At 41.0% G+C, this 17,783-nt stretch overlaps 1 protein-coding gene across 2 annotated transcripts; it reads right to left on the bottom strand.

The window, feature by feature from the left end:
* Positions 1 to 1,373: 1,373 nt before the first annotated feature.
* Positions 1,374 to 14,926, bottom strand: DENR (density regulated re-initiation and release factor). 2 transcript variants are annotated; one of them, XM_021698509.1, is made up of 8 exons: positions 14,797 to 14,926; positions 13,886 to 14,000; positions 9,769 to 9,788; positions 8,980 to 9,064; positions 6,759 to 6,842; positions 4,300 to 4,416; positions 3,049 to 3,188; positions 1,374 to 2,941 (listed from the first exon to the last, which is right to left on the bottom strand). In XM_021698509.1, the coding sequence occupies exons 2-8, from the start codon at positions 13,989 to 13,991 to the stop codon at positions 2,897 to 2,899; spliced, it is 597 nt and encodes a 198-aa protein (XP_021554184.1). In that variant the 5' UTR covers positions 13,992 to 14,000; positions 14,797 to 14,926; the 3' UTR covers positions 1,374 to 2,896. The 2 variants fall into 2 exon arrangements, with proteins under 2 accessions (XP_021554184.1, XP_021554185.1); XM_021698510.1 differs by having other exon boundaries at positions 14,841 to 14,883.
* Positions 14,927 to 17,783: the final 2,857 nt, after the last annotated feature.

The following is a 17,783-nucleotide window of genomic DNA, read 5'->3' as shown; positions in this document are numbered from 1 at the left end:
AACCTCAGTATTTTAAGTTCACTCACTCCCACAGGTTTTCTTTAAAATAGAAAAGAGAGACGCCTGGGTGGCTCAGTCAGTTGAGCATCCCACTCTTGATTTTAGCTCAGGTCATTTTCTCAGAGATCAGCCCCACCTAGGGCTGCACACTGGCCATGGAACCTGCTTAGGATTCTCTTGCTCTGCCCCTCACCTCCTCAAAAAAATGAAACAGAAAAGACCTTTAAAGATATCTTTTAAAAATACATAAAACGTTTTATGAAAGCTCCAAGCAGGGGTACCTGGGTGGCTCAGTCAGTTAAGTCTGCCTTCAGCTCGGGTCATGATCCCAGGGTCCTGGATTCGAGCCCCACATCAGGCTCAGTGGAGAGCCTACTTCTCCCTCTCCCTCTGCCCGCCACCCCATACACTTGCAAGCTCTCTCTCAAATAAATAAATAAATAAATCTTAAAAAAAAAAAGGCAGCTCCAAGCATTATACCGCATCTGATTTTACACTCAGTCTAACTGATGGAACTAAACAGACTCATTCCTGTCTCCCTACCTTATTTTCTAAGTAATTTAGAAAATAACAAAAACAGGATCTAAATGGTAGACTTCATCTTTAAAATTGCAATTTATCACATTTTTTTAACTAAGAGGAAAAAAGCTACCATGTATCTTTTTTTTTTTTTTTTTAAGATTTATGGGGCACCTGGGTGGCGCAGTCGTTAAGCATCCAACTCTTGGGTTTTGGCTCAGGTCGTGATCTCAGGGTCCTGAGATGGAGTCCTGCAAAAGGTTATGCGTTCAGGGCAGAGTCGGCTTGGTACTCTAAAATAAATAGGTTTAGAGAGAGAGCACAAGTGGGAGGGACAGAAGGGCAGAGGGCAGGGAGAGAGAATCTCAAGCTGACTCAGCACTGAGCTCAGAGCCTGATGGGGGGCTGGATCTAAGGACCCTGAGATCACAACCTGAGCCAAAACCAAGAGTTCGACGCTTAATAGACTGCGCCACCCAGGCTCCTTTACCATGTATTTTATCTTAAGCAACAGCTGATTTACTGAGGCTTCTATGTAGTAACTAAAACAGAATGGAAAATCACTTGTCCGCATCATATTTTTTTTGAGACTAAAATACTACATATCAAAGCTGGGTTTGCATTTAAGTTGCCAGCTTAACTGCGGCAAATCGTTTACAATTATGGCATAAGGCTGTTTAAAGGTTAGTACTCTTTTTGCTAAAAATACTAGCCCGCAAAAACATTTACATAATACATACATAAAGAGAATGTATGAATTAAAGTCAATCCTTGAATTTAGCACATTTTAATCAGAGATTAAACTAATGCCCCATTTTAAATTTCAGGTCAAAGAAAAAGATTCACACATGTTATACACACGGACAATTTTAATCCTCCATTATCCTGCAGTAACATCCACTGCTGGCTTTATATGGATTAAAACTGCATTTGCCAAGAACTGTGAACACTGAGAGTCTTTACATGAAGTCACATAGTTGATAGAGGCACAGACATCTTCCAGCACCAACAGGATACATACACAACACATACCAAATGATCTTGATGGGTAAATTTGCTTCATCAGATACTCCTATTCAGTAAAATCCAGTTAATGCAGAATTCTGTTTTCTTAATTTGCATCTTTATTACACATTTTTTCTAAGATTTTAATTATTTAAAAAACCACACATTCATCAAGGTTGTAATTTGCATGGCAATAAACAATGGGTTCTAAATTTCTTAAAGGTGTCTATAGCAATTTAAAATACCCGGAGTCTTCTTTTCAATTTGTAGAGCCTGACTTAAGACCTTTATAAAAACAAAGTTTAAATTCGTTCAGTGCATTCGTTAAAATTCATTGTCACTGTTTCTGAGAAAGACTCATTTCAATTGCTATTTCCCAGACCATATTTATATTGAGTATCGGTATATATTCTTTTCAATTGGCTAGCAGAATGCTAGAACAAGAACTCAGCAGCATCTCTGAATGGCCTTCCACTCAAAACAACGGTGGTGATAACGTATAAAATGAATTTGGGGTCTGCTCCCCACTTAAAATCACCAAACAGGTTTCCAAAGTACTTTTGGAAAATATTTAAAAATATATGCATAATATTCTACCATATGGTGCACCATCATTCTTTAACCATTTCCCAATTGTTCATTTGTATCAGTTGTAATTTTTTTTGCATTTATGAGTAACATTGTGATGAACACCCTCACCCACAGTTTTAAGCAAGAATGATTCTATCTTTAGGATAATGTCAACTAAGTGGCTTACTGGGTCAGACTGCAGATGGTTTTAAGGCTTTAATATACTTTACCAAATAATCTCCAGAACAGTGTGAACAACTCCTACCAACATTAAGTTAATGTGACCTCGAAGTGGACTTGGTTGGTAACAGTGAAGCAAATTCAACCACAAATCTATTAGATGCCCAAGCATCTCAAAAGTATCACACCAAAGAAGCAAGGAGACAGTTATTAATGGTGATGAAGCCAAAATTCAAATTCTTTAAAATATTACTCAGCTTTAAATCATGATTTCATTAAATCATGATTTTAAGATAATAAACAAAAAAGCTCTGCACAAAAAATCTAATGTTTTCCCAAAAATAAAAAGTTAATAAGAGAAAGAGAAAAGTCAGTACCAAATGACCAAAAATTTTTATTTGACTAAATTCTATTTCATGCATAAGCATGACAGTCTCCCCTGTTTATTAGACTTTGGCAATAAAAAAAACAAGCAGCCTTATATAGAACAGTGAAAATGCCAAGGGTGAGGGTAATCTACAGTTTTACTGTAGGATAAATATATATATTTTTAAAAGGCCTCTCTCCCTTTGGCCATATCAACTCTCAGTTCAGATCATTAAATAGAGACAAGTTTTCAAAATCACTTCTTCACTTCTCCAAGATCTTCGATGCTATCATCATCCACCTATAAAACACAAATAATTACATCTCATGAATTGTGGTATCAGGTAACATGGAAGCAACTTGCTTTAAAAACTTATATCCACAGGTACACATGTTCTACCTACTCACCTCTGGCCATTTTTCCTGAATGACATCAATTATGTCATCTGTAAAGTCTCCCTGAATGATGATTTCATCCTCTCCTGTTACTGAGGCACCACAGGAGAATTTTTGAGCAAAAAATCTTTGTGCTTCTTTAAGATCAATTTCTGTTATTTAAAAAAGAGAAAGAGCAAGACTATAATTGGAACTGTTTATCAAAGATATTTTTCCATTTTGAAATTTAATCTGTATCTTAATTTCATAAAACAGATTACCTTAATGGGTTTTATATTTCTTTCGTGATAATTACAAACTACCACAGGCAGTGGTCTTAACCATTCAACTTATATTTTCAAGGTCAAATAAAGCTTCAGTACATAAAAATGGCATTATTCGGGGGGATGGGGTACCAGTAATGGGCATTAAGGAGGGTACATTATGTAATGAGCACTGGGTGTTATATGCAACTGACTAATCACTGAACTCTACCTCTGAAACTAACAATACACTATATGTTGATTAATTGAATTTAAGTAAAAATTTAAATAAATTTTTAAAAGATGCATCCTATCACACACACACACAAAGCATTATTCATACTATTCCTAACTCATATGGTAAGACCAAAATAAATCCAGGAACACATTAATTCCAAGCATGACATATACATTTCCAAGTACAATGAAGTTCTTTCATTTATCCTTTTTTACAAGAGAAATAGTTACAGCAGGGAAACAAACCTACTAATGATTATTTTTCAACTATCTTGTCACAGGAAGAGACCTTGGTTTACAATTTCACTGTTCATTCAAGGCCTCCAGAAGGAGCTCTGAAGCAGGACATTCTGCTGATACCCACATTCCCTCACCCTCTACTACTGTTCCCAGAGGGCAGAAGCCATTTTGCAGCCTTTTGCCATCTAGCCTGCAGGGACAGAGGAGCAGTACTGATAGGCTTCAAAGGGAATCCTACCTAGCCCTCCTCATTCCACATAAAATGTGCCCACGCAGGTATTGTGTAAAGGAAAAAGTTAAACTAGTTCCCTATGCAAAAGATTTTTAAATTTCTTCAAAATCTGATTTTGAAGCTATAGTTAGACACGCAAAATCTCATTTTGTATCTTCTTAGCAAAAAATAGACCTGTGAAATTTTCATGATGCCAGATTAAAAAAGAGACAGAAAGAGCAAGACACAGACAGAAAGAGGGAGGTAGAGGGGCAGAGAGCAACAGAGAGAATACAGTTCACACATTTTAAACATACTTAAACTTGAACTCACCGAAAGTTGCAAGGCCACATACTCTTGTTACGTATTTCTTCTTTGCTCTAGGAATTTTGGCTATTGTAACTTTTTGTGGTACAGTCTTCTTTTTTTGCTTTATCTGACCCCTTCCACCTTTATTTATTAAAAAAAAAAAAAAAAAGCTCCACATCAACTGTTTTGTGTTTAACATAAATACCGTCTTTAAGCTTAATTTTCAAAAGGTACCAAATATTAATTTCTAAAGTTCCCTCTTCTAACACGAAACTAATAAACACATGCATGAGTATTCATTCAATAAATATTTATTAAGTACTATGTCCCAAGCACTGCACTAAGGGCTGAGGACACAAAGATGAACAGAAAAAACATAGTCCCTGCCCTCCAGGGACTCTCAGTCAAGTGAAGGAGACAAAAAAAAAAAAGTTTAATAATTACTGCAACTGATATATACTGTAACAGGAACCATGAATACTGCACTACCATAGCTCTGCAGAGGAATGGCTTACTCAGCTTCTGGAGGACAGAAAATGTTTCCCAGAAGAAACAGCATCTAAGTTCTTTTAGAAGGAACTGTCCAGATGAAAGCAGAAGAGCTGGAGAGATATGGTAAGAAAAGATATCCCAGAAAAAGGGAACAAGTACAAAGATAAGAGAAGGCATTATATTTGAGAACTACAATTGTCTCGATGAAGGATGCTTATGGATATGTAGGAGATAAAGCCAGAAAAGCAAACGATTACCTACCAGTCATTAAAGGACCAGCACATCAAGCTCTGTTATTTGATTTTATATTGAGGCCGAAGAAAAGCCACCGAATGAATACAGGAGTGAAAAAAACAGATTTAGGTTTTAGGAGATCACTCTATAGCATGGAGGGTGAGCCTTTGAGGAATAAGGCCGACAGAGAGCTACTGGAGGCTCCTACATTAGTTCAGGTGGAAATTAATCAAAATCTAACAAAGCAGTGGTAACAGTAATGGCAATTAGGCACAGGGTAGAGTAAGGAGGAGAAATAAAAGAATTTAGAACTGATTAAATAGAATTAAAAATAATTAGTACTAAATAAATTAAGGAAGATGACTATTTAAAAAAACTGATTAAAACGAGCAAAGAAGGGACGCCTAGGTGGCTCAATCACTTAAGCAGCTACCTTCCACTCAGGTCATGATCCCAGGGTCTGGGATCGAGCCCTGCCATCAGGCTCCTTGCTCAGCAGGGAGCCTGCTTCTCCCTCTGCCTGCCACTTCCTCTGCTTGTGATCTCTCTCTCCTCTTTCTCTGACAAATAAATAAATAAAATCTTAAAAAAAAAGGGGGGGGGGAGCAAAGAAAGAGAACCCAAGATGAGTGTCAGGTTCTGGCTCAGATGAATGGATACAGTATGCTGTCATTAACAAAAGATATAGATTTGGGACTTAGTAAGTTTGGTTTTCTTGGAAATACTGCATTTGAGGTGCCTGTGGGACCATGCACATTGCCAGTCTAGAGACACAGGCCAGGACCAGAGGTACAGATTCAGGAATTTCAAGTGTAGAGTGGTGTTAGAAGTTAGGGATGTGAAAGAATCATTCAGGGAGAAAACTGCAGAATGAGGAGGTAAGAGGGCCAAGCATAGGATCCTGGGAAATAAAACTTTTTAGGGACAGAAGGGAGAAGAGAAGTCTGCACAGAAGACCGAAGAGGATCGACAGGGAGGATGAAGAAAGAAGTCTGTCGCAAAAACCAAGGAAGTATGGCATTTCAAAGAAGGGTGTGCTCAAATGCTCTTATTGCTTAGCAATTACTGAGCCACTGATGACCCCTATTAGAGGAATTTCAGTGGTGTGAGTCAGCTTAGGATGGAATGAAGCATGAGCAATGAAGGACAGAAGAGCAAGAACAGTGAGTTTAATCTTACTACAAAAGTCTGGCTAAGAAGGGCAGGGCAAGGGATAAGGCAAAGACATGGGCTCTTGGGGGAATTTTTCTTGAAAGATGCAGAGTCCTTATTTATAAGCTAATTTTAGTCATAGGGGAGAATAATTAAGGCAGAAGAAACAGGCAGGGACAGGATCCAGAGTACAGGAATCCATAGAAGGAGGTAGACAGTTATACACAACAGCTATTTAAAAAAAAAAAAAAAAAATTCAACTGAGCTGACAACATAATGAGAATAAAATCTTTTATCAATGTCCTCAACTCTATAACTATTTTAATAAGGTAAAGTTTTCAAGTCATAAACAAGTTGGTTGGTTGCTTTTTGCATATGCATACAGCAAATAAAGCATGTTTTCTTAGGTCCAATTTACTGTAAAAGCCCAAATCGTATGACATCCAGTCATCCTGAGAATATGATTCTGTATTGCTCTGTAGGATATACATAGGGAACTGCAGCAGCAGGGAGGTATACTGGCTTTGGGACTGTGCTCATTATGTATTTCCTCTGACAGAGGGAAGGTGTCTTTATATAAATCAAGCCATGGATTTAGGCCTTACCTCTCTTCTGCTTTTTCTTCTCTTCCTCTTCCCCTGCTGTGCCTTGACCCTCACTAATTCCAGCTTCTTGTTTTGGTGAATTTTCTAGATGTTAACAATGAAATCCAAAGTATTAACATTACTTCAAAATAACCTTTAAAAAATCACCTTTGAGCAACTTCATACACAAAGAAGCATCTTGCCAACAACAGCATGCCATTTATAATGCAAATGATGATACTGCTAAAGTCCCATCCAGTCTAGTTCTGGTCATTAAGTCCATGGTGACAGAAGACAAAACAAAGCCTTTGATATGTGAAGATTAGGATCTTTTCAGCACATGAAAGGAGCACAAAACACTCAGGCTCTGCAGGCATGTTTACATCTAAACACACTAATCTAGGGAACAGGAAGTCTGGGCCTAAGAAGACTCTTTCCTCAGGTCTTATCACGTCCTAGGCAGGTCATGTCCCATGTTACCATGACCACGCAGACTGTAACACCCGACTTTAGGGTTCTTAACCAACCACGGATGACGACTGTGGTTACTACCCAGAAACGCCTTCTGTAAAGTTTCAGGGGTTGTGCCTCTTGGAAACAATCTGACAAAGCAGCAAATAGTGGAACAGCATCAGGTACATCTGACATGACTGTTTCCAGCTCAGGCTTTCCCTTCTTCCTGCTACTACCTTCATTTCCACCAATCTCGTAAGAGAAGCAAACAGTTTTAACGAAATGAAGAAATCTGTTCCCTTCAGTCTTCCCTTCCACTGGCAACAGCAATTCCATTCTTCTAGTTGCCAAAACCCTAGATGCCTCCTTTTCTCACATCCCACATGCAGCACATCAGAAAGCCCTGTCAGCTCTACCTTCAAAACACATCGAGAACCTGCCTACTTTCCCCGCCTCCACTGCTACCATTCTGCTCAGGTCACCATGGTCTCCTGACGTGATTACAGCCACAGCCTCTCATCTGGTCTCCCTTTACTGCCTGCGCTCCTCTTCAGTCTGTTCTTTAGCACAGTAGCCAAAGAGATGTTGAAACAAAAGTTAGACCTTATTGCTCTTCTGCTCAAATCTCTCCAATAGCGCCACATCTCATTCTGAGTAAAAGCCAAGACTAGGGGCGCCTGGGTGGCTCAGTCGGTTGGGCATCTGCCTTTGGCTCAGGTCATGATCCCAGGATCCTGGGATGGAGTCCAACATCGGGGACATCGGACTCCATCCCTGCTCAGCGGGGAGTCTGCTTCTCCCTCTGACCCCCCCACCCTAGGATCGCTCTCTCTGCAATAAATAAAAATCTTTAAAAAAAAAAAAAAGGGGGGGGGAACGCCTGAGTGGCTCATTCGTTGAGCGTCTGCCTTCAGCTCAGGTCATGATCCTGGAGTCCCTGGATCGAGTCCCGCATCGGGCTCCCTGCTCGGCGGGGAGTCTGCTTCTCCCTCTGACCCTCCCCGCTCTCGTGTGCTCTCTCTCTCAAATAAATAAAATCTTTAAAAAAAAAAAAAAAAAGCCAAGACTAGGCCTTTAAGGTATGGTCCTCCATTACTTCTCTGACTTCATCTCTGACCCTTCTCTCCCCCTTCTTCAATAAGCTCCAGACACAAAGGCTTCCTTGATGTTTCCTGAATATGACAGGTAAGCTTTTACCTCAGGGCCTTTGCACTTGCCCCACACCTGGAATATTCTCCCAGATATCCAAATGACTCACTCCCTCACTTCCTTTAGGTCTTGTTCAAATGCAGTTTTTTCAGCAAAATCTTTCCTGCCACTACCTAAAACTTCAAATTCTCTCCCCAACAATTCTTATCTCCTTATTCCCTGCTCACCACTATTTAACATACTTATTTCTTATTTTCCTTAGTCTCCCATTCTAGAATTTTCAAATAGATCTTTTGTTCACTGCCTTATCCTCAACATCTAAAACAAAGTGAAGCATATAGTATACTCACAAGAAATAATTGTTAAATGAATGAGTGAAAATACATTTGCTCCTAAACCATTACTCTTCTTATAAGAAGTTACCCTAAACTATCTCAGAGAGATAAGACACATGAAGCAGTGTGTGATTCTATATAAGGAATTTTAACCCAAGAATGTAAAATAGTTTTGAAACTAATAGATATAAATACAATTCTGTAATATCCTACTAAAGGAGCACTTTCTTATCTTTAAAATAATGCCTTATGGGCATTTGTTTCAGATATACGAGCTTTCAGATGAAAGAAAAAAATGTTCATACCTACAGTAAGTTTTGCAAACTCATTTGGAAAATTCTTCTCTAACCACTGTCGACATTTAGCAACATCAGGCATATATTCACAGTACTGGGGGAGTGGGGGGGGGGGGGAGGAGAACAAATTGCGTCACAACAGAACATTTTCAGTCAACCAATACATTTTAATTAAGTCCTTCCCTATATTTGCTATATTAAGAATGATGAAACCAACTACTCCCACCCAATATCTTATTCACAGGAATTCTGTGTTCGACCAGGAAATGCCCCATAAGAAATTAGAATTTAAAAAGGATTAAGCACCTCCTCACTGTAGTAACGTATTTTTTTTCCATCAAAGAGAAGGGCCATTAGAAAAAGGAGCAAACAAAAAAAAAACGAGCATGTTCATTTCTTGCTTTGGGCACACAGGTGTCTATTTTTGTGACTTGCCCACAGATTCTGACTCAGAAGCTTATTAACAGAAAATCTTATACATAATTTTAATTTATGCTTTCCTCTGCTTATACATTAGATTTTTTACTTTAAGGCTACTCGTTTTATTAGGTAACTATTCATAAGTTCCAAGCAGAAGTCCAAACTGGATAGCCAAGTACAAAAGATGTACACATATGATACAAAGTCTAAAGAAAACAATTTGTAAGACCATAAAATTATTCCAATCCAAAGTTTCTATAAAAGTTGAAACTCTACTATCAAATGACAGAACATGAAAAATAAAAAAGTTCTCAGGCTAGCTCTAAAGTCAATGACCTCAAATGCAGAAGTTAAAAAAAGAATTTTAAAAGGACTTACCTCTGTTGGTAATGAACAGACTGGGGAAATGGAGAGAAAAAAGATTAGAAAATTTAAATATATAAACACACATGGTTCATCCTTTTATTTTAAATTGGACAAAATGCTTCATTTCTACTTTTTCCTATAATTCTGTATCACTTTTCAAATACCACCCATCATGCTTTTTTTTTTTTTTTTTTGAGGTAAAAGGCACATGGTTCATAGAGATATTCTCTTTAATTTTTTTGTTTTTAATCTAAAGAACACCATAACCTCAGTGGATTGAACATCAAACTATACTATCCCGCATATCTTAAAGTTTTACCGTAACTATCTCAATGGGTCTGAAGTTAAGCTGAGAACAATTCCCAATACAACAAAGCTTGAAAAGAACTGGTTATTTCCTTTGATAGTTTTATCAAAACAGCCACCAGTTTTTATTCATACTAACATACTTATAGACTTCAGTAGCACTTTTGCTACCATTTCTTTGCAATATACGTTTCCTTTTCTTTTTCATAGTGTGCTTTCAGATTATGCCAACTGTAAAGCTAGAGGGAACGCAGGTTCAATTTTGTCCTCGTGTAGGCTCCATGGGCTAAAGAACCAAAAGAACTCAGGTTTCCAGATTGTAAACAGAATTCTGTTACTGGGTCAACTATTTTGTTTTTACTTTTAAGGGAAAGAATTGAGTAGTTCAGTGTGCCCAATATCTTGAGATTTGTGAGGGAGAAGGGGGTGGTGCACCATTACTCATCACAGCAATTATCGTTACATGATTATGTGTCATCATCACCACCCTGTAAGTAAGAATCACCATGTCTGCATTACCGATAGCTAAATAACCTGCTGCATCTGGTTAGTAGAACAGGATGGTCAGTTTCTGAAGCTCTTAACCACGAAATCAGATCACATGACACGCAGATAGCGTAGCTCTGTGCCAGCCACATGACAGTGGTTGGCCTCTTCCTCATCCCACCATCACTTTTTTATAGATGAAGCTCTAAAAAAGGTTCAATAGCTCAGCCAAGGACAAAGGTGATAGGTATGTGGCAGAAGAAAACTGGAATTTAGCCTCTTTATTTCAAGTGTGGAGATCTTTCCACCAAAGTTCTCCCTGGTTAACCAGAGCTCTACAATCCTCGGTAGCTCAAGTTCAAATACCAGTAGGTACAGATATTCAGCCACACTTTCAGGATAGAATTATAGGTTAAATACCATTACAGCAAATACTAAAGCTATAAAAACTTTGTACACCATTTCAAAGAATATTCAGTTCAACAAAATTCTAATGCAATGGAAACATTTGGACAGTTCACTGTTACTTGCTAGTAAAGTCAATTTCCTGGGGCGCCTGGGTGGCTGGCTCAGTCGGTTAAGCGTCTGCCTTCGGCTCAGGTCACGATCCCAGGGTCCTGGGATGGAGCCCCACGTCGGGCTCCCTGCTCAGCGGGGAGCCTGCTTCTCCCTCTGCCTCCACCTGCTGTTCCCCCCTGCTTATGCTTGCTCTCTCTCTCAAATAAATAAAATCTTAAATAAATAAATAAATAATAAAATAAAATAGTCAATTTCCCTTTCTGCAAACTATAGCTTTTCGACACACAGATCTAACTACCATCAAACTTCACATCACTAATAGTGCAATAACCTGACATTATGTACTTGCTGATGTGATGCTGTAACATGAAGAAGGCATCATCAGCCATGAAACCTTCTGCTACGGTCTGAATGTTTGTGTCCCCTCAAAATTACTATGTTGAAATCCTATTATCCAATGTGATGATGTTAGGAGGTGGAGCCTTTGGGAGTATTATTCATTCTTCTCGACAGCCTTCTGAAGTAGGCTCTTTAATAAATGAGGGAACTAGCCGAGGTCACACAAGTAAGTAAATGGCTGAGCCAGGATTCAAACTCAGATTGAGTCTGAAGTCACAATCATGAAGATAAAATCTCTTCAGAAAGGACCCCATTCTACCTACCCATTTCTCACTCTACTCCAACCAGCACTCTGTTCCAATCAGCCCTTTCTTTTCCCTCTCTCCTTAAGACACCATATTAAATCTTACCACCATACTGTTCTTACGAATTCCTTCACCTTTCCTTACAAATTCTACCCTTTATCTAAGGCTTCTCATTTCCTTGGAAATTTCCCTACTTCCTCTGAGCAAAGATCCCTCCTTTTCCTCAACTCCTAATTCATAGTTATAATCAGTACTATTTAATTTAGCATTTAATATTCCCTAAGTGCTTCTCCTACAACTAGACCATAAACTCCTTGAGGAAGTAACCCTGTCCCCAGCTTAGTGCCTGGAATATCAATACAAACTAAGAAGGGAAATGAAAATAAACCTTTCTCAAAAAGGTTAGGGACTGCTGGTCAACACAAATTATCACCGGGGTGGTTTGCATATTTAGCGCAGTTGTTCAAAAGTCACCTTAGCAGTCACATAAGCAATTTAATAAGATGGTTTTCATATACCGTATTTCATCAATCCTAAATTTTCTACATTTTAATAGGGATACATCTTATAATTATGGCACGTCAATGTGACAGTTTTTTTTTCTTAGTGGAAAATAATGGCGAATCTTATAAAATAGGAGTCTTAGATTAGATAAAATAGGGCACAAAGAACAGCAGCTCTTAACTGCATCTGACAAAGATAAATAAACCATACTAAACTAGTATACTTCTCTAATAATAAAACTTACTGTATTATGTTCTTAGTGTTAGTTCCTATACCAGAAGCTTCATACAAATCACCTAACTTAGGATATAATCATTATTTTCATTGAACAGACCTTAAGAAACAGACCTTTAATCCTTAATTGAATTAGGTAACTTGCCCAAGGTCACATAACTGGTAATGCTGGAATCAGGATGCAGACCCTGGTCTGCGACTCCAAAGGCAAACAAGATGACCAAATAAGACCAATATCGTAACAAAAATCAATCAACCCTACAAAAAGTTCCCCTGCCTTATTCTTACTGAGGTATTTTATAATTTTTACTCTCAAAGATATCCGATAAATGGCAACTTGACAAAATTTAACTCAGTGACATCCCACTCCTTCTGTAGTACTTGAACTGCAGATGATGTCTCTATTACACTCACAAAATGTACAATCTCCAAACACAAGGACCTTTCCTGACTTATTCACTCACTACTCAGTCCCTAGCACCTAAAACACTGCGAGGCAGAGTAAGTGGTCAAAAATATTTCCTGAAAAAAATCAGTACTTACTTGCCCCTTTGCTATCCTGTACCTTCAAATTTTTCTAGAACTTTCCAAAATGCTAATAAATTAAAGCATTTCCAACTCACAAATATTTCTGCATTGAAAATGAGGAAAAACACTCCAAGAAAAAAAAAGAATCCAGATTCAATCTGTGTATTATTAATCAAACCAAGAAGACTTCCCCAAGACTGTCCTACGACCCATCGCTCCAACCTCATCATCTTCCACTCCTTACTGACACCCTCCCTATGCTATATCCACACTCTACTAATCCAAAGCTGCTCATTTCTCCACAGACGTGCATCAAGTCTTTTCTTGCATAGCCATTCACTTCATCTGGGATGCCCTTCCCCACTTCCTCATCCAGTCCTTGTCATCTCTTCAGACTCAGTATCTTCCAAGAAGTGCTCCTTTATTTATTTTTTTAAAGATTTTGTTTATTTGACAGAGAGAGACACAGCGAGAGAGGGAACACAAGCAGGGAGGGTGGGAGGGGGAGAGGCAGGCCTCCCGCGGACCCCGATGTGGGGCTCAATCCCAGGACCCTGGGATCATGACCTGAGCTGAAGGCAGACGCTTAACGTCTGAGCTACCCAGGCGCCCCAGAAGTCCTCCTTTAGTAGCCAGACTAGCAAATAACATTAGATTGAAATAATCTATTTGCATTTCTCTATTCTTACTGGATTGTAAGCTTCTCCAGGCCAAGTAGCAAGACACAAGTCATACGGGTCCAGAAAATCTGTTAACCCATGCCTCCTCTTACCAACGCCTCCCCTCCCCCAATTAAGGATTTCCCAAAGACAGATGAGAAAAGGATTAATAGAATCAAATGTGATACTACTATTACAATGCATAAAAATAAAGTGAGCAAAAGCCATTTTCCGCTTTGTAACACTTGCCTCCACAGTAAAGGACTCGAAGTGGGTAGTCTGCATCTAACTTGGTATTGCCCCTCGGGTCTCCTTTGCAATCATGCCCACCGGATTCAGAAATATCAGCAGCCATCTCACAAACCTGTAAGCAAGGAAAATAACACATTTTCACTATTGTGGACCAAGACCCCAAAAAGGCAGTGTTCAGATGTAGCCTCACCTCCTCCCACTAGAAATACCTCAACCCTAAATCTGTTCCAATTCTGTTTTTAAGTGAAGGATACAAGCTGCATTAGGATTCATAAAATATGAGCAATTCCGGGCGCACCATTACCAGCTCCACAGGTCTACAGGGAAGCAAGTGCCAGTAGCAAAAGGACCGTGAAGAATGGGGGCGGAGGAGGGGGGGCGGGGAAGACTAGTGGAAAGAGGAAGCAATGGGGTAACAGGAGGGGGAGGATGATCCGCAGTGACGGGACAAAAGGTCTGGGGGTGATCTGGAAGGGATGCAAACTGCAGCAATAAAGGCCACAAAGCAGCTGGACGAAAAGAGGCTGGAAAAGCCTACGAAGAAGGGGTGGGTGACTGGAGGTGCCCAGAGTACAGGGTGTGCGGGCAGCTCAACGCCAAGAGAGGGCCACAGGAATCAGGGAAGGGGATGGGAGTGGGAGGGGGCGGGGAGACCAGAATCTGAAAAGAGAAAATGGGGACAGAAGAACCAGCAAGGGGCAGAATGTAAGAGCACTGGAGCGACAAAGGCGGCCAAGAGTTAGGGGAAGATCTGAGGCGAAGGGGCAATCCCGGGGACACCAGAGGGGCCCATGTGGGCGGGGGTGTGGAGACGCCCGGCCCGGCCCCCTTCCGCCGGGCAGCACCTCGGCTTCCCCCACGCTCTCTACGAGCTTCTCGGAAGAGGGAGAGGCACGAGGGGTCGTTACCCGGGCGGTCGCACAACCCCCGCCGCCTCCGCTCCCGCCACTACCGCCAGCTGAAGCGACACATGCAACTCCTCTTCCACGGCCAGAGCCGCCTGAAAGCCCGTCTACCAGCCGCGGTCCCGCGAGACAATAAGCCTTTATCGCGAGATTCAGGCCGCCGCCGGGCGGCTGTCGCGAGAAGCCTGGAGGCGGGGGCGAAGGGGAATTGAGGAGCATGCGCGTTTTGCTCGGGGGCGGGGCCAAACCGCCGAGCGGCTGACTTCCAGTAGGCGGTGCTCGTTACCCGCGGGAGAGAACGGCGTGCGGAGCGTGGAAGCGGGCGCGGATAGCCAAGTGGGGACGTGCGCTGAAGTCATCAATGACTTCCTATTAATGAGCTGGGGAATGTTGCCCCGCGTCTGGGGTGCATCCTGGAGTCCTGACTAACCTCCAGCCTGTTGGATAAGTCACTCCTTCGCGGGTGGATGGCAGCTGGAAAAGGCGTTGGGTTTCAACACCTTTCCGTACATTGGCTGAATTATTCTTGAAAAGATAATGTCAACGCTACTTAGATTGTTCTCATCGCTCATAATCTCACCACCCTAACAGCTATTTTCATCACCTTCCTCGTATTTACCTATCCTTACATGTGTTGCAAATTGAAATTAATCTCTCCGGTCTCAGGCTGTCTCTCAGCAGCCGGAAGCCAGGTAGACATAACCACACGCGGGGCGTCTTAGCTTTGCTTCCATCTGGTTGTTTTCATTCGGGAAAATCCCTTCCTAACCGTGCTCCCCCTGAGTCCCATTTGTGAAATGGGAACAACACTACAGTGCTTGCAGACCTGTGAGGGTTAGGAAAATGATGACCAAAACGTGCTTTGTAGCTGGTGGAGGTTGTTCTTCTATATTTTGTCTCCCACCTCATTCCCCTCCTTCCCTGCCAACTTCTTTTGCCACCACTACCACCACCCTTAAATTTTCTGCTCACGATTTACTTTGTGTGCACAAAGCCATCTGGCATAATCTTTTCCACCAGAGACTGTGGCCTCCACTCTGACATCTTTCTTAAATAAAAGAGGAGTCCCCCCACTCCCCCACAGAAGAGTCAATTCTAAGTAACTAGTCAAAGAAGATCTTGTTCCCAAACATGGTTGATTCCAATAATAATAGTTTTCTGTTCCAATAATAACTTCCATTTATTGACACCCACCTGTCACTATGTGCCAATAACCCGATCATTTGGGAATACAGAGTCCATGTGGATTCATTCCACAAAACTTTCTTGAGTTCCTATCATGCGCCAAGCACTGTGCTAGGCACAGGGGATACAATGAACAAGAGACAAAGTGCCTACTCTTCCTAAACTTAACAGTCTTAAAAGTGTTAGCTGATTTAATCCTTACAATAACCCTATGAGGTAGGTATTGTCTTCAATTTCAGATGGTAAAATCGTAGCTCAAAGGTGGAAATGAATTAAGTTGACATGTGCTTAAGATCACACAGCTAGGGCGCCTGGGTGGCTCAATCGTTAAGCGTCTGCCTCCGGCTCAGGTCATGATCCCAGGGTCCTGGGATCGAGTCCCACATCGGGCTCCCTGCTCGGCCGGAGGCCTGCTTCTCCCTCTCCCACTCCCCCTGCTTGTGTTCCTGCTCTCGCTGTCTCTCTCTCTGTCAAATAAATAAAATCTCTAAAAAAAAAAAAAAGATCACACAGCTAATAGCATATTTTATTGATCTTAAGATGCATATTTTTTCACATTTTAATAACTCATACCAAGACACATTGCAATGGATGAAGTTTTAGCATTGTATCATAGTTTAATTGGCAGCTTTTTTCTTCCTTAGTGGTGCATAAAATAATGGCATCCCATAATCAATGGCATCTTAGATGTGATGAAATATGGCTTAGTGGCCAGTCCTGTGTAGTGGACCCAATGGCTTCAGTTCCATTCCTCACCCTTTTCCTGTTCTGCTTCTTAAAAAGGGGGGTGCTGGACCCCCAGAGACTACATTCCCGGGCCTTCTTACTCCTGAGCTTCCAGCTAGGTTCAGCCAGCAGGAGGCAGCAATAGGAACAGCCACCTTCCTAGCCATCCCACCCCGCCCCTGTGAGCAGCATCTTTGATGTAACTGGTTCTCCCTCTGTATTGTTAGGGGATCCCAGACCCTGGGTACCTGTAACATAATGTCCTCCTAGATCTAATCTGTAGCCTGGCAGTGGTGATTGGTGGCTTCTTGCTGCTGTTAATCTCTGAATTGCCTCAACCCCGTCTGGTTAGCTTTTCAACACTTTATTCCCCAGGTAACTAATCCCCTGAATGAACCCACCCACCCCCGCCCCTGCCCTGCTTTAAATACTTAGATGGGGTTACTTTCTGGGCAGACTGTGCCTGACACCACTGGCATTCAAACCCAGACTTGAACTTTCTAGCACACACTACAGCCTATAAGCTCTCAAATTCTAAAAGCAGGAGCAACATACTAAATAAAGAAACTTCCCGGAGGTTTCTCACCAGGAAGCCACAGACTCTTTGAGGAGCAGTGGGATTATTGCAAAGAACATAGGAATCCACTTGTGCACCAAGCATTGTCAGGAAATTGACTAAACACCTTAGGCTTAAATATTACTATTTTCTAACCTAAATCACACTTTCATTCCAATGAAATTTCAAAGATTGAATCTAATTGGCCTGGCTCCAGCTGCATCCAGTCCTAAATCAATCACTGTAACTAAACAAGCCCAGAGTCAAGCGTCTACCTTTAGAGCTGGGTTTAGAGAGTGGAGACAGGGTACAGCCTAAAGGAAATATGAGGTACTGTGATCAGAAGGGGGAATGACATTAAAGTATCAAAACAACAGATGTCCACTGTAGTCATCCTCATACTCATGTATGCTAAAAATTATTAAATAATCTAGTGCAGTTACATCAAGTGGGTATATAGATGAGGCAGACTTCCTTACTAACAGAATCCTACTTCGCTTGAGAGAGCAGTGTGTTCAGCTAG

This window comes from Neomonachus schauinslandi, chromosome 14 (genome assembly GCF_002201575.2).
Source record: "Neomonachus schauinslandi chromosome 14, ASM220157v2, whole genome shotgun sequence".
Lineage (NCBI taxonomy): Eukaryota > Metazoa > Chordata > Mammalia > Carnivora > Phocidae > Neomonachus > Neomonachus schauinslandi.
This window is presented reverse-complemented; position numbering and strand designations above follow the sequence as displayed.